The 17,193-nt window shown below is 48.2% G+C and overlaps 1 protein-coding gene, 1 long non-coding RNA gene and 1 pseudogene across 9 annotated transcripts in view; 2 read left to right on the forward strand and 1 right to left on the reverse strand.

The window, feature by feature from the left end:
- RMND5A (required for meiotic nuclear division 5 homolog A) overlaps positions 1 to 2,204 on the reverse strand; it is a 58,857-nt gene extending 56,653 nt beyond the window's left edge. For 2 of the 4 annotated variants that reach the window (XM_008254149.5, XM_089326148.1), the window contains exon 1: positions 1,436 to 2,054. In XM_008254149.5, coding sequence (XP_008252371.1) covers positions 1,436 to 1,577 — 142 coding nt within the window. In that variant the 5' untranslated portion in view covers positions 1,578 to 2,054. Of the gene's footprint in view, positions 1 to 1,435 lie in introns of all 4 variants that reach the window. The other 2 variants (XM_002709647.6, XM_017340241.4) reach the window with 2 other exon arrangements.
- A 606-nt stretch (positions 2,205 to 2,810) lies between these two features.
- Positions 2,811 to 17,193, forward strand: part of LOC127490298 (uncharacterized) — an 85,956-nt gene continuing 71,573 nt past the window's right edge. For 3 of the 4 annotated variants that reach the window (XR_016229236.1, XR_016229234.1, XR_016229233.1), the window contains exons 1-2: positions 2,811 to 2,949; positions 3,653 to 3,712. This is a non-coding gene — a long non-coding RNA (uncharacterized LOC127490298). Of the gene's footprint in view, positions 2,950 to 3,652; positions 3,713 to 10,506; positions 10,641 to 17,193 lie in introns of those variants that run through there. The other variant, XR_016229235.1, reaches the window with a different exon arrangement.
- Positions 12,063 to 13,243, forward strand: LOC149128031 (ubiquitin-conjugating enzyme E2 D4 pseudogene; annotated as a pseudogene). Its single transcript, XR_016229232.1, has one exon. The product of XR_016229232.1 is annotated as a ubiquitin-conjugating enzyme E2 D4 pseudogene (transcript).

Genomic DNA, 17,193 nt, shown 5'->3' on the forward strand with positions numbered 1-17,193 from the left:
TACACATGCTTCCTTCTGAACCTCCACTGACCCGGCTCTACCAAACTCCACGCATGGAGGCCCACTGACCCCCAGTGCCCAAACCCCCGCACGCTCTGCCTTGACCCTCCACTCTCCAAGGAGAGTCCAAGGTGAGGCTCAGACCCCGCCACCTCCCTCCCTCCTCTTAGGGACATCAGGAGAGTCTTGGACCTGCACATCTCCCAAGCTGCTGACTTGCCTTTGTGAAGCCCTTCAACTTCAGCGGGCAGACTCGGGACCCCCTGATTGCCACGCCACGCCACCTGGCTTCCCCATTCCTGCCAACTCGACCATCACCACCAAGGCGGCCACCAAGGCCTGCTTGGGTTTCCACAGCAGAACTGGAACTCTTGCTATGGTCTTTTCCATATTAATATTTTAATCACTACGGTTGCAGGGCTGCTTCTTTCCTGGACTTCAAAAATGACTGCTGTGTCCACAGTGAGAAGCCGAGGACTCTCCCTCCACTGAAACTCAAGCCTGGGAAACGGAGGCGTAGAAGAACGCAGAGGAGGGAAGCCGGGGCTCCCTCACCGCCCTGGTCTCACCTGCCACAAATACCTGCCTTTCTGCCCCCTCCCAGCCCTGCTCGGGGGAGAGGGCCGCTCCCCAGCCTCCCGAGCAAGCCCATTCAATAGCCAGCCCTTCCCTTCTCCATCAGCAAGAATCAGCCCTGCGACTCTCCGCGTCGAAGGACACCAGGCCGTTAACGCTCCTGGTAAAACCAAAACCCCAAGCCCCTTCCAGACCAGCTTCCAAAAGTTAGCTCTGGCAAACCAGGCGTCCCCATGGGGCCTGGGGTCACAGTGCAATCAATCATCTAGACACAGCACGGAGCCGAACTGTACAAACCCGAGCCGGCAACGCGAGCAGCTCCCCACTCCACCGTGCGCCTGCTCCCTGGGCCTCGGGAGAGGCTGCACCGGAGGGCGGCAGAGTCGGAAGTCGCCGGAGCGGCTGTCCCAGTAACCCACCGCCAAGAATAACGCTCGACTCCCCTGCTCCCACCCCCACCCCCTAAAAAAGGCCAGGAAAGAAAAGTGCCGCGGCCAAAGATCTGGGTCCGGTAGACCAAGGGGCTTCCCATGCCGAGCCCCCAGTCCCTCGGACTCTCGGGGACAGCCCGCGCGGCCACGTGAGCCCCCCGGGGCCGGGGGCCGCGGACTGGGGGAGCCGGGCAGTTTGCAGGTGCGGCGGAGGCCGCCCACCCACGCTTCCAGCCCGCCCGAGCCGGCTCTCATTCCGGGGTCGCGGCAGAGTCGAGGTGAACCGAGAAACAAGAGCAGCAAAGTCCCGGTGCTGGGCATCCCTGCGCCCCCCGCAGCCGGGCCGGGCCTGAGCCTGAGGGTGGGTGAGGGGCTCCTCCGCGAGGCTGGCTGGGCCCTGCCCCGCGCGCCCACCCGCGCCGCCCTACCGTGGCTCTGCAGGATCTCGTGCTTGAGGCCACCCGTGTAGTCGATGAGCTCCTCCAGGCCGCGCTCGCACAGCTGCCCGTAGCCGGAGAACTTGTGCAGCACCTTCTCCAGCTCGCGCTCCACCGTCACGCACTGATCCATGCCGGAGGCGGCGGCGCTCGGCTCGCCGGCGCCTGGCAGTCCGCAGCCGTCCGGCCCGGGCCCCGCCGAGGCCGCGTCCCGCTCCTCGTCCCCCAGGCAGGCGGCCGAGACGGCGGGCGCGCTAGCCGCGGCGCCGGGGGAGCCCCGCGCAGCCCGCGCCCGCCTGCCCCATGGCCCCCGGGTCCCCCAGGCGCGTCGCCGCCGCCGCTGCCGCCCGCTCGCCCGCTCGGACCGCCCGGCTCGGCGTCCCCCGACCGCCGCTCGCCGCGTTCGGCTGCCCGCGGCGGCGCCGCCGATTGTTTTTGTTTTCACGGGAACCGACCGATGACCTGGTTCTCCCGGGCGACACCAAGCGCCGCCGACAGCGGGGGGGGGGGGGATCAGCCACCCCAGCTAGGGAGAGAGGCGGCGCGGGCCGTACCAAGCGCACCCTCGGGGGAGGGAGAATAAGCCTGGAGAGCGTGGGCGGAGGAGCGCGACGAGTGTCCGCTCACGCCGCCGCTAATAAAGGTGTGGGCCGGACCACGCAGACAAGCGGGCGAGAGCGAGGGCGAGGGCTAGGGCGAGGCAAGAACCCAATTGGTCTGAGGAGCTAAATAGAGAACTTTAGACACAGCCCCTACGCGCAGGGAGCGCTACAACTACGCGCTCCGTAAACAAGGGGGTGGAAACCGTTCCTAACCACCCCGCCCAGAAACGAGGAAAACCAGCCAATGGGGCTCGGGGACTATGTAAGAAGTCAGCTTCCTCCAATCTCTGACCGGGGCGTAAGCCTTCAGCCAATCCAGGACGGGGGTCCAAACCAATAGGCTCGCTGTTGGAGGGGGAGACTTGGAGACAGGAGCGAGTGAGGCCAATCGTTTCCGGAAAGCCATAGGGGGTTGGGATGTATGTGTGTGTGTGTGTGTGTGGGAATAGGACGAAAATAAAAACGGTCGTTTTCCGTAGGGCCTCGTCCCAGCCACAGTTCTTGTTATAGCCTTGAAGGGAAAAGTGGGTCCGACGCTCCGAAGTTTTGAGTAGACGGGCCCATCTCCCCGGAAGGAAAGCGGAGTCGGGCCGCCCGGGCGGAGAGGCGCGGCGGGCGGGGGCGGTTCTCCCGGCGCGTACCCGCCGGCGCGCTCCCCACACCCCGCGGGGCGGCGACCTCTGGGCCCTGTCCTCTCCTGACCGGTGGGGACGAGAGCACGCGCCGGGGAGCTGGACTGCCCGCCGGAAGGGCGGCTTCGTCCCCGCACGCCCCTGCCCGCTGTGCGCCGCCGGCCTCGGCCTGTCTCGCCTGACGCCCCGAGCTGCGGCGCCGACCTTTGCGGCCTCGAGCGAGCGCAGCCGGCCGCGTGCCGCCGCCTCGGGCGGAGGACTCCGGCGCCCGGTTCGTCTTCGGGGCCTCCCGTGACCGCGCGGAGTCCCGCAGCCTTTGGCTTCCCGCGCGGCTCTGTCCTGTCACGACTTTGTCATGTTCGCGCCACTTAGCAACGTCCGCTGGGATTTGTTTGACTTTGTTGTCTGCACCACTTCAGAAAAACCGTGAAGGCTTTTTTTTTAATAGCCTTTTGAGTTTCAGTTTCCTTTATTTTTTTTTTAATAATTGGAGTTAATAGCACGTCATTGGTAGTTAGACTAGATAATACGCGTAAGTGCTTGCAATGGGCCGGTGATGGTGGCCGGCGGCCTTAGGGTAATCCAGCTGATGCTATTCTCATCTCTTCCTCCCCACCCACCCCGTTTCTGCCTTCTGCCCTCTTTTCTTAACAGATGGCCCTGATCCCTGTTTAACAGAAAAACACCCAACGCCAGGAATCTCCGTCACTCAGTATTTCTGTCTCCCATGGCTGTTGTGAACCTCAGACGCCCAAAGGAGCGAAAGTGCTTCCTCTCCGAGACAGCCCCTGGAGCCTGCGGGCTTCCTCGGACCCGGGGCCAGGTGCCCAGGTCTTGCCCCCTCCCCCGTTCTTCCTTCCTAAGGGCCGTGAGGGGAGCTGAGTTTCCCCCTCGATGTGTCTCTCTTCCTCCGTTCTTCCATGCTTGTTCCTCCCTTTGCTAAGCTCACTCACGTTTTGTTTTTTGTCTTCAAGGAGTTGTCATCACTGAAGGAAGTAGCCCCTGTGAGGAACTGAACATAATGCCCGGCACAGGTAAGAGCCATTGTTTCCTGTCCACTGATCGGTGTCTGGTTGCCTACAGCTTCGGGTCCTACCTCGGCCGGGCGCTTCGCCCCGTGTAGTGTCCCAGCACCACCTGCCACCTCCCTGCCAAGCTCCTTGTCGTTCCCCCTGGGGACTGAGGACAGCTCCTTCGCCTGTGTGCTCCTGAAATGCTTTTGGTTACTGTCGGCTTTTCAGAGCCTCTCTTTGTTCCCACGGCGTGAGTCCTGCTTTAACTATTGACACTTTTCTGTAACCTAGGCCCACCTATGCAGTACTGCCTTGTATACCCAAGTTGATTGTTAGCTCCCAGATCTGGGCCGGCTCCTTTTTCTTTGCCATAATTTAATCAGTCTAGGAAAAAATGTGTTCTGAGTATTTGCTAAAGGAATGAGAATAAACAAATTAGGGAAGAAGAGGCTTCAGCTTTAGCCAAGAGGAGAAAAAATAGTACTTGGAAGAAACTCTGATGTTCTGTTGACTTTGTACGGCCCTTCCTATGCGGTGTGTGGTTGCTTTAAGCCTAAACCTTTAATCCTCAGTGAAGGATCTCTAGAAACAAGGGGGGGAAAATTCCTTTTTTTTTTTTTTTTTTTTTGACAGGCAGAGTGGACAGTGAGAGAGAGAGACAGAGAGAAAGGTCTTCCCTTGCGGTTGGTTCACCCTCCAATGGCCGCCGCGGCCGGCGCACCGCGCTGATCCGAAGGCAGGAGCCAGGTACTTCTCCTGGTCTCCCATGGGGTGCAGGGCCCAAGCACCTGGGCCATCCTCCACTGCACTCCCTGGCCACAGCAGAGAGCTGGCCTGGAAGAGGGGCAACCGGGACAGAATCCGGCGCCCCGACCGGGACTAGAACCCGGTGTGCCGGCACCGCTAGGCGGAGGATTAGCCTAGTGAGCCGCGGCGCCGGCCGGGAAATTCCATTTTTAGGGCAACTGCAAATTGTTTTTTTCTGCTTGTATTTTCACTATGCAGCTAAAGTAAGAGTTCACCTACACACACACCAGTATCAAATGAACTCTCATCCCCACATTCTGCTTATTCTGGAGAGTCTAATTTGCCGTTATTCTGAACATTGCTCTCGTTCTCTCCTCCATTCTAAATTTGATTGTCTTTAGCATTTAAGTAAATGTTAATGAAAAAGAAAGGAAAAGAATACCTTTTATCCTTTTGCCAAAATTCATATTTGTTGTAGGAAAATTAGAGAATACAAATAAATAGAATAAAAGCTCCATGAAACCCCAAAACTCAGTAAAAAAATGTTTCAACACTTGGGGTGAATTTCCAGAACTTTTCCTGTGCACACACATATAGTCATTGTGCATTATTACCAAGTATAGCTCTCATTATATTTATTGTGTGAATATGTAGTCCACTGTTTTCCCTAACCCTCTGCCAAAAAGATTGCTTTTAAAACTGCTTTGATTTGTTCTTCAAAGCCTGAAATCAGGCAAGGCAGGAAAAACAAAATTTCATTTGTCAGTTAGAGGAGATAGAAGAAATACTGTGTCAAAAATATTTTTATGCAAAATACACTCAGATTAGGGTCACAAAGACCACACTAATAATTATTGGAAAAATAAATCAGCAAGAATTGTAAAGACCTTGTGGAAAAAACTGCTGGTGATTTCCTGGTTTTAAACTTTTTTTAGTATGTATATATGTATGTATGTATGTATTTGAAGAGGGAAAGAAAGAGATCTTTGACCCATTGGTTCATTCCCCAAATGCCCACTTCAGCTAGGGCTGGGCCAGGCTGAAGCCAGGAACCAAGAACTCTATGAGTCTCCATGGGCCTCACATTGAGTGGCAGCCGCCCAAGTGCTTGGGCCATGATCTGCTTTCCCAGGCACATTAGCGGGGAGCTATGGAAGCGGAGCATCTGGGTCTTGAACCTGCACTGATATGGGATGCCAGCGCTGCAGGCAGCACCTTAGCTTGCTGTACCACAACATCAGCCCCCAACCCCCAACCCAGTTTTATTCTAACTCAGGCCTAATATAAAAGTAAGGATAAACTGATAAGATATGTTATTAAGAAATGTTAAATTGTGAAAAAATATTCTCATTTAAAAAAATTTCATTATTTTCTGTTGAAAAACAAACCAACCCTTGGATATTGCTTCTGCCATGTCAAAGAAACAGGTGAAGGCACGGCCACCACCAAAATCTGTTGCTCTGAATGTGCTTTACCATTGTACCTCCTGTGTGCTGTGTTTTGGAGCATGTTGCCATTTAAATGCCTGTTTGCTGGCTGGATGGAGGGTACTTGCTAGCCATTATGACCTACTCTTAGGGACGGGACAGGCAGAGTTAACAACAGTGCGTTTCTTCTGTGTGCGTCACCCTTCTTTCGGCTCCACTGATGTCTGCAGAAGATAGTGTCTCCTGGGCAGCAAAGCTCTCCCCGTTGTAGCTGTCGCTACTTCGGGAAACCAGGGCCGTTCTGATCTAATTCCCAGCATTTAGCTCCTGGTAGACCTCTGAGAGGGTGCTACACAGGCATGGCCCTAGCACCCTGTTCTCAGCCTATAGAAGTATTTCTACCTCTGGAACCTCCCCGTCAGGTTTTACTGTCTGCATCTCTCTCTTGCTGCAGGCAGGATGTCTTTCTGTATTTTGCTTCCTGCTTCACCGGGTGTAGCAGGAAGGGTGCTAAACACTGTAACCTTGGAGTAACTCATTCAGCCCCTGCCAGCCTCAGTTTCCTTATCTGTACAATGAGAAACCTGGAATAGATGACCCTTAAGTTCCTTCCAGTTCTGAAATTACAGGGATGCCAGTGCTTATTAAGCAACATGTGAGGTGCTATGCTACCAAACAGAACTGGGCCGTGCCACTTCCCTGGTCTGAAATTTTTGAGTCTGAATCATGACTTCTTCATTATGGAAAAACAATAAATTTTTTATGCTCTGTTTATCCTTAATTGCTATTTATTGAGCACTTACTATGTGTTAGGTACTCTTCTTTAAATGTGTGATTATCTCAATCCTCAAAACAAACTTTTTTTAAAAAAAATTTATCTTTAATTTTTTAACAGATTCAATGTGGTATGTAGACACTATTTTAGGTTTTTAAATTTTTAAAAAATTTTTCTAAGGTGAACAAATATGTATTTCATATATACAGATTTAGGAGCATAGTAATATTTCCCACTCTACTCTCCCTCCTCTTTTCTTTCCCATTTCTTCCTTTAATTTTTATAATGATCTACTCTCAGTCTATTTTATACTCATAAGATTAACCCTACACTAAGTAAAGAATTCAACAAATAATAATAAGAAAAAAACACTGTTCCTCAGCAATAGAGACAAGGACTGTAAATAATCATTGAATCTCAAAATGTCAATTTCACCCCTATACATTACATTTTTTGGTACTCTATTAGAGTACACACATCAAAAAAAAACATATTGTCGTTCCCCGTCTTCGTGGAGGAACGACACAGGACCCTGCGCTGTTCTTTTGTCTGCTCGGCCCTCCCCGGATTTGCTGCTGGTTCTTCCCGGTTGGCTACCGTCACTTCCACCTCCGCGGAAGGGCGGTTCCCCCTGCCACTTTCCCCACTTCCGTGGGGGAGTGGCACACCACCGGCCGGCTCTCTCGGGGGGGCTGCACAGGTGTTCTTTCAGCTAGATGTTCCCTGGTGCATGTTGTCTCTCCTCCTTTATATTCCTCTTCCACCAATCCCAACTCTGCTACCCACACGCCGAGTACGCTGCTCTCCTCCAATCAGGAGCAGGTCCTGCAGCTTGTCAAGTTGGTGAAAGGCAGCTGTGTAGAAGCTGTTTCCTCCTCTCCCAGCGCCATATTGTGGGAGAGCAGATGCATAGAATAAGTCTTAATTCCAGTAACTTAGTCTAGTCCCAGTTGCTCTCAGTTGCTCCCCACACATATGGTATTTGTCTTTTGGAGACTGGCTTATTTCACTAAAAAATATACTAAATTTGCTGAAGAAAATAATGTTTTTATTATTTCTCAAATTTACAGACGAAGAAGTTGAGGCACAAAGGGGATAAGCAGTTTATGCAAGGTTACACAGCTGCTAAGTGGCAGAGCTGCAGTTTTAATGCAGATCTTTCCAACTCCAAAACCTGTGAGTCACTAGACCTCTAAAAGGCAAAGTTAGGCTTTATGTTTAGTAGTTTTTTTTTTTTTTTTTAAAGATTTATTTATTTATTTGAAAGAGTTACAGAGAGAGAGAAGGAGAGGCAGAGAGAGAGAGATCTAACATCTGCTGGTTCACTCCCCAAATGGCCACAGTAGCCAGAGCTGGACTGATCTGAAGCCAGGAGCCAGGAGCTACTTATGGGTCTCCCACATGGGTGCAGGGGCCCAAGGACTTGGGCCATCTACCACTGCTTTCCCAGGCCACAGCAGAGAGCTGGATCGGAAGTGGAGCAGCCAGGTCTCAAACCAGCACCCATATGGGATGCTGGCACTGCAGGCAGCGCCCTCACCCACTATGCCATAGTACCAGCCCTGCTGATTAGTGTTAAATGTGTGATTCCCCCATAGAGTAAAGAATAATTTATTTTGGGTAATGTGGTTTGGTAATAGGAGCACAGGACCAAAATTCACAAAAATTGTATCACTTTCCCTCCAGTTCTTCAAACTTGGGCAAAATCTTAGCCAAACTAAGCCTTTATTTAAAAAAAAAAAAAAGTAAGGCTATACCATGTAACTTGTAACATTATTGAGAGCAGGAAAGAGAGAATAATTTTTAAAGTACTCTCTAAACAATGAAGCCCTACAGAACTGCAAGGTGCAATTATTTCTTGTTGTTATTCCATATTCTCTCTCCCTTTTTTAGGCCTATCAAGTATGTATGTATGTATATATTTAACTTTTTTTTAGTAGTTGCCCTATAGTTTGCAATATACATTAACAGCTAATTTAAGTCCATTTTACTTAATCTTTTTATAAGGCCATTTTAAAATAGCACTTTACCACTTCATGGGTCATGGGTAGTTAAAATACAGAGGTCAGGACCCCCTTTTTTTTTCTGCCAAAGGCCATTTAGATATTTGTAACATCATTTGAGAACCGTACAAAATTATCAACTTAAAAATTAGCCTGCTATAGATTTATTGAATTTTGAGTCCTACCTTTGGTTGCCTTGGCAGGATCAGACCAAATAATTCTGGATATTCCCCACACTTGCTTGAAAATAAAATTTTCCTAATTCATCCTTCTTGTCCTTTATATCTTTGTTGTCATTTTGTTTATATGTAAATTATAGTCATTGAATACTTTGTTACTGTTATTATTTTAAAAAACATATTTCAGATCAATTAAGAATAACAATATTAAAGTTTTAATTTTCTTAAAAAAGATGTATTTATTTATTTGAAAGGCAGAGTGATAGAGACAGAAAAAAATCTTGCATTTATTAGTTCAGTCCCCAGATGCCTGCAACAGCCAGGCTGTTGCTAGGATACAAAAACTCCATCCAGGTCTCCCATGTGGGTGGCAAAAACCCTGTACTTGGGTCACCCTCCACTACTTCTCAGATGCATTCTCCAGAAGCTGGATTGGAAGCATGGAGTAGCTAAGCTTGAACCAAGCACTCTGATATGGGATGCAGGTATCCCAAGCAGTGGCTTAACCCTCTGCACCACAACACCCAACCCTAAAGCTTTTGTTTTACCTTCAATTATTGCTTCTCTCTTGCCTTTCCTTTATAATATCTGAATTTTTGACCTACATCATTTTCCTTCTCTTGGAAGAACTTTTGAACATTCTTGCGAGGTAGATCTTACTGGCAACAAATACCTTGACTTTCTTTCTTTTTTTGTTATTTTTATTTTATTTATTTATTTTTTTGACAGGCAGAGTGGACAGTGAGAGAGAGAGACAGAGAGAAAGGTCTTCCTTTTGCCGTTGGTTCACCCTCCAATGGCCGCTGCGGCCAGCACACCACGCTGATCCAAAGGCAGGAGCCAGGTGCTTCTCCTGGTCTCCCATGGGGTGTGCAGGGCCCAAGCACTTGGGCCATCCTCCACTGCACTCCCAGGCCACAGCAGAGAGCTGGCCTGGAGGAGGGGCAACCGGGGCAGAATCCAGCGCCCCGACCAGGACTAGAATCTGGTGTGCCAGCGCCACTAGGCGAAGGATTAGCCTATTGAGCCGCGGCACCAGCCTCTTTCTTTTTAAGAAGTAAGCATTTTTATTTATTTATTTTTCTTAAGTGCAACTTTAGGAATATAGTGATTCTTCCCACCATACCTGCCCTCCCACCCACACTCCCACCCCTCCTCCTCCCTCTCGCAATCCCAGTCCCATTCTCCACTAAGATCCATTTTCAATTAACTTTATACACAGAAGACATACTCTATACTAAGTAAAGAGTTCAGGCCGGCACCGCGGCTCACTAGGCTAATCCTCCGCCTAGCGGCGCCGGCACACCGGATTCTGTCCTGGTTGCCCCTCTTCCAGGCCAGCTCTCTGCTGTGGCTAGGGAGTGCAGTGGAGGATGGCCCAGGTCCTTGGGCCCTGCACCCCATGGGAGACCAGGAAAAGCACCTGGCTCCTGGCTCCTGCCATCGGATCAGCGCGGTGCGCCGGCCGCGGCGGCCATTGGAGGGTGAACCAACGGCAAAGGAAGACCTTTCTCTCTCTCTCTCTCACTGTCCACTCTGCCTGTCAAAAAATTTAAAAAAAAAAAAAAAAGAGTTCAACAATTTGCACACACACAAAAAAACTGTTCTTCAGCAGCTGAGACAGGGTTGTTCAAAGTCATTATATCTTGAAGTTAATTTTCACTTCTTCTTTTTTTTTTTTTAGAAACTTAATTAACTTTAAAGAAGCACCCAAGAATGATGTATCTTTTGTGAGCACTTAGACATAATTAAAATACAAGTCTTTGAGGACAAAGGTCCTGCATGGGAAGTTAGTGCACAGTGACTCCTGTTGTTAATTTAACAATTAACACTCTAATGTATGATGTCAGTGATCACCCGAGGCTCTTGACATGAGCTGCCTAGGCTATGGAAACCTTTTGAATCCACAATCTTCGTCAGTATTTAGACAAGGCCATAAGCAGAGTGGAAGTTCTCCCCTCCCTTCAGAGAAAAATACCTCCTTCTTTGATGACAACGTCTTTCTGTGGGGAGCAACTCGGACTATACTGTTACTGGAATTAAGACTTATTCTATACATCTGCTCTCCCACAATATGGCGCTGGGAGAGGAGCAAACAGCTTCTACCCAGCTGCCTCTCACCAACTTGACAAGCTGCAGGAGCTGCTCCTGATTGGAGGAGAGCAGCGCACTCAGCATGTGGGTAGCAGAGCACGGATTGGTGGAGAAGACGATATAGGAGGAGAGAGACGGCATGGTGGTGTGGGTTGGTTGGAGAGTGTGTTGGAGAGTTCGCGGGGAAGTTTGTTGCTTCGCTCTTTCTCATTTCTCTCTACTCATTCTTGCTTTGGGAGTTCGCTGTTTACTTATTCTTACTTTACTATAGAAAGGACTTGTAAATAAGGGGAACATCAAGCGTCCAGTCCGGTGCGGCTCCTCCGCGTGCGGAGGAGCAGCACTTTCCACTGGGGTCTTACCCACTAAGGTCCTCACGTAGGGCATTTTTTGCCACAGTGTCTTGGCTTTCCATGCCTGAAATGCTCTCACGGGCTTTTCAGCCAGACCAGGAAGCCTTAAGTGCTGATTCTCACGGCCCCGGCGCGGGGCCCCATCACGCACTCCGCAGCCAGCCGGCCGCCCCGCCTTCACGTCGGGAGCTTCCCACGCCGCCTTCCCGACTTCCACGGCCTCCCGGGGCGCGCCGCGGCAGCCCCAAGCCCAGCGGCCCGGGCGGGAGGCCAGGCGGCCGGGGCCAGCCCGCAGCCGCGTCCCCTGCCCGCCGCCATGGCCGCCGGAAAGGCAGGAGTGGCAATATTAATAACAAAGTTCGGGCTGGCACTGTGGCATAGAACGGATAAAGCCGCCACCTGCAGTGCCATCATCCCATTTGGCACCAGTTCAAGTCCCAGCTGCTCCACTTTCAATCCAGCTCTCTGCTATGGCCTGAGAAAGCAGTAGAAGATGGCCCAAGTCCCTGAGCCCCTGCACCCGCATGAGGGACCTGGTGGAAGCTCCTGGCTCCTGGCTGTGGATCTGCACAGCTCCAGCTGTTGCAGCCAGTTGGGGAGTGAACCAGCAGATGGAAGATTTCCTCTCTCTCTCTCTCTCTCTCTCTCTCTCTCTCCCCCTCTCCCCCCCCTCCCTCCCTCTCCCTCTCTCCCTTTTCCTCTCCCTCCCTCTCTCTGTAACTCTGACTTTCAAATAAATAAATAAGTAAATCTTAAAAAGACAAACAAACGGCAGGCACCGAAGCTCACTAGGCTAATCCTCCACCTTGTGCGCCAGCACTCCAGGTTCTAGTCCCAGTCGGGGCGCCGGATTCTATCCCAGTTGCCCCTCTTCCAGGCCAGCTCTCTGCTGTGGCCCGGGAGTGCAGTGGAGGATGGCCCGAGTGCTTGGGCCCTGCACCCCATGAGAGACCAGGAGAAGTACCTGGCTCCTGCCATCGGATCAGCGCGGTGCGCCAGCCACGGCGGCCATTGGAGGGTGAACCAACGGCAAAAGGAAGATCTTTCTCTCTGTCTCTGTCTCTCACTGTCCACTCTGCCTGTCAGGAAAAAAAAAAATCAAACAAAAAAGACTTCAGAGCAAGGAAACTTCCCAGACATACAGGTGGACATTATACCATGATAAAGGAATCAATTCATCAAGACATAGCAGTTCAAAATATGTATTCACTAGACAACAGAAATGCAAAATATGTGAGGAAAAAGAAAAAGAACAATTCAGAATTACACTTGGGAAGTTCAGCATTTGATAGAACAACTAGAAAGAAAATCAGTAAGGATATTGAAGAATTCAGCATCATCACCAACCAACATGATCTAAGAATACTCCACTTGGAGCCCACAGCTGGCCACCACAGGCTGCCCCAGCAAAGCGGATCCAGAGAACTGACTGACTTACAGAGGGCTCCTGCCCAGTGCTCCATAGTGAGTAATGATTTGTTCCATGGGCAGGCCACCATCATGGGCCTCCCTTACCAAGGAGGGGTTTTCTTCCTGACCATCCACTTTCTTACTAATGACCCTTCAAGCCCCCAAAGGTTGCTCTCACAACCGAAATGCATCATTACAATGTCAACTGCAATGACAGCATCTGCCTCCACATCCTACAATCACAATGGTCCCCAGAGCTGTGTCCAAAGTCCTCTTGTCCATCTGCTGCTTGCTCTTCAACCCCAATCCTGATGACTCTCTGGTGTCAGAGATAGCCCACATCTACAAGGCTGTCAGAGAGATGTACAGCAGACTAGCAAGAGAGTAGACACAGAAATATGCTATCATGTTAATACCACTCTAAGCTGTTGTGATGGTTTTGACAATGTCATGTCTCTGATCATTGTTGGGATTGATGTCTGCAATCATCGTTAGGATCTGCAGCCTTTTTGGATACACTAGAATCTATCCGTCTTCCCCAATCCTCTGTCTCTGGGGATTGGTCCCTACACACCTCCCTGACCTGACCTCAGAGGGTGTTGCTGCTCACCATGGTGCCATGTGTGTGCCCAGCCTGACCCCTCATCACATGTCCTTTGCCTTTTAGAACCAGTGCCATCCTGGGTGCCCAGGCAGAGCAGGCTTTCTTCACAACATCTTCCCTAACCCTGTCTATCACAGAGCCACAGCCTGAGGAGCCTAAGATTCTGGGCTTCCAGGAATGGGGAACGGAGTCACTGGGAAACAGAGGCCTCGTGCTGTGACTTCCACCAGTCTTCCTTTGCAGTGCCACAGGCTGACATTTCTCCCCCCACCCCAAAAAGCAGCAAGTGGAAAATGTCAGAATGAAAAGCACATAGCACCCCATGACAGATGAGTGTCTTTTTAGAAGCAAGAACAAAATGATGAAACCTGGAGAGACTTGGGTTATGTTTTTCTGTGTGATGAAGTTTCTCACCACCCCCACCTCCTCCCACCAGAAAGCCTACACGAAGCCCATGTGCAAGCCACTCAGACGACAACACAAAGGGAGAGACTTAAATGTCAAAAAAAAAAGTCACTCATTTAAAAAAAAAAAAAAAGAATATCCACAACAGAATACACATTCTTTTTAAGTGCATATGGAACATATATCAGGATAGATCATATTCTGGGCCATAAAACCTCAAGGATTGAAAGGAATTGGAGTGGGTGTTTGGTGCAGTGGTTAGGACAGCCTATATTCCAGGCCTGGCTGTTCTCCTGAATCCAGTTTCCTGCTAAATGCGCATTCTGGGAACAGGAGATGATGGCTCAAGTAGTTGGGTCTCCGTTATTCATGTGGGAAATGAGGAGTAAGCCAGTGAAGGGGATCAATTCTCTCTCAATCTCTCTCTTCCCCCCAACTCACAAATGGAATAAATAGATATTTTTTATTTAAAGAACTAAATCATAACAAACATGTTCTCTGAGCACAGTGAAAACAAACTAGAACTACACAGCAGAAAGATAACAGGAAAATGCCCAAGCACTTGGGAACTAAACAGCATGCCACTAAAGAAGCATGGGCCAAAGAGAAAGTCACCTCATGAAACAAGAAAAAAAAAAGCAAAATAAACCCAAAGCAAACAGAAGGAAATAACAAAAGAGAAAACCCTGATGACACTGAAAACTAAGAAATAATAGAGAAAATAAATAAAACTAGCACACCTCTAGCAAGACTGACAATGAATACTTTTGTGCTGCTCTGCTCTCAGCAGGCTGTGGGCTTTCTGGTGTGACCTAGCATTGTAGAGTTGCTGGCCACAGACAGAGTGCCTGGGCCTGTCTATCCCCAGGAAGACATAGTAGGTACAGACTAACCCTTCTCTAGACCAACTGATCTTTGATAAAGATGCTAAGAATAGGTCTTGGGAAAAGGACAGGCATTTTTAAAAGATTTTATTTATTTGAGAGGTAAAGTTACAGAGAGAGGGAGAGACAGAAAGGTCTTCCATCCACTGATTCACTCCCCAAATGGCCACAAATGACCACAATACTAATCAGAAGCCAGGAGCCAGGTGCTTCTTCCAGGCCTCTTGCATGGCCCTAAGCACTTGGAATGTCTTCCATTGCTTTCCCAGGCCATAAGCAGAGAGTTTGATCAGAAGAGGAGCAGCCAAGACATGAACTGGTGGAGAAGCTTAGCCATGCAGGAGAAGCTTAGCACAGCAGCTGCCCCAAGGACAGGCTTTTCAATAAATGGTGTTGGGAAAACTGGATATCCACATGCATAAGGATGAAATAGACCTTCCCTTCGCCTATCACTATGTACAAAAAGCAACTCAAAATCATCTGAGGACTGAAATATAAAACCTGAGGCTCTGAAACTACTAAAAGAAAACATAGGGGAGGTGTTTCAGGACATTGGTATAAGCAAGGATTTTTTAAATCAGACCCCAAAACCACAGGAGACAAAAGCAAAAATACAGAAATGGAATTTTATCAAATTAAAGACCTTGTACCCAGCAAATGAAACATAAACAGAGCAAAGATATAACCTACAAGCTGGGAGAAAATATTTGGAAGTTAAATATTTGACATATGGTTAATAACCAGAATATATAAATAGCTCAATGGCAATAAAACCAAATAATCCAATCTAAAAATGAGCAATAGATATAAACATATTTCTTGAAGGAATACATACAAATGGCCGACAGGTACATGAAAAAAATGCTCAATAACATTTATCATTAAGGAAGTGCAGAGGAAAACCGCAATAAGATATCACCTCACTCCAGTTGGATTAGCCATTATCAAAGACAAAATATGAAGTGCTGGTGAGGATGTAGAGAAAAGGGAACTCCAGCACCCTGCTGATAGCCACGTAAATTAGCATAGCCATTGTGGAAAACAGTATGGACGTCCTTCAAAGAACTAACATATGATATGGTAATCTCACCACTGGGTTAGGTATCCAAGAGAAATTAAATCACTCTGTCAAGGAGACACCTGCATTCTTGTGTTTATTGAAGCATTATTTACAAGAGCCAGAAGTGGAAACAACCCAAGTGTCCATCAACTGATAAACAAAGAAAATATGGCATGCATAAATCAATAGAATACTACTCAGCCATGAAAAAGGATGAAATTTTTGTCATTTACTACAACATGGATAGAACTGGAGATCATTATGTGAAGTGAAATAAGCCAAGAACAGAAAAACAGTGCTGCATGATTGCACTCATATATGCAATCTAAAAAAGTTGATCTCATAGAGGTTAAGTATATAATGGTGGCTAACAGATACTGGGGAGAGTAAGAAAGAGAGGGATGAGGAAAGGTTGATTAATGGGTACTAGGTTGTAGTTATATAAGAGTAAGAAGTTCTAGTGTTCTGTTGCATAGTAGGGAGACTGTAGATAATGATAATGTACTGTATGTTTTTTAAAAAACTAGAAGAAAAGATTTCAAGTGTTTTCCCTACAAATAAGTGAGGAAATAGATATGTTTACACTCATTGGATGTTCCACAGTGTATAAACATATCAAAACATCATGTGGTACCCCATAAATATGTACAAAATTTTGCATTAGTTACAAATAATTTTCTTTATGGAAACACAGTCCATAAAATGAAAAATTGATAAACTGAGCCTCATCAAAATTAAAATTTTCTTCTCTGCAAAATATCCTGTGAGGATGATTGTATGAACAAGCTACAGAGTGAGAGAATATCTTTGCAAACCAGCTATAAAAACAGTTTTTATCTAGAGTATATAAAGAACTCTCAAAACTCAGGATTAGGGGTAGACATTGTGGCAAAGCAGGTTAAGCCACCATTTGGGACACCCATATCCCCTGTTGAAGTGCCTTATTTGAGTCCTGGCTACTCTACTTTCCATCCAGCTTCCTGATAATGTGCACCTTGAGAGGCAGCAAATGATGGCCCAAGTAGTTGGGTGCCATGCCAATCCATGGGAGGCCTGGATGGAGATAATGACTGCTGGTTTTGGCCTGGCCCAGCCTTGGCTCTTGTAGTCATTTTGAGGGACTGAACCAATGATTTAAAGATCTCTCCCTTTTTTTCTCTCTCTCTTCCTTTTTCTTATTCTGCCTTTAAAATAAATTCTAAAACAATTTAAAAATGCAAAAGTAAAAAAAATTGCATTCAGAAAAAGGCAAAGAACACAAATATACATTTCCTTAAAGAGGGTATACAGATAGCCAGCAGTTAGGCATTACCAAAATAAAAATCTAAATATTAGCAAAATACAAATTTAAACCACAGTAACTATTACTACACACCTGTCAGGATGGGTGAAATAAAATATAGTGATAAGCCAATGATGCAGAAGTTGGGAGCACTCACTCATACATTGCTGATGGGAATGTAAAATGATAATCACTCTGGAATAGAGTATGGCAGTTTTTTTGCAAAACTGAACATGAGCTTACTGTGCAACCCAGCAGTTAGACTCTTGGGCATTTATT

This window comes from Oryctolagus cuniculus, chromosome 2, assembly GCF_051225735.1.
Source record: "Oryctolagus cuniculus isolate XC-2025 breed Fujian yellow rabbit chromosome 2, ASM5122573v1, whole genome shotgun sequence".
NCBI classification, from domain to species: domain Eukaryota; kingdom Metazoa; phylum Chordata; class Mammalia; order Lagomorpha; family Leporidae; genus Oryctolagus; species Oryctolagus cuniculus.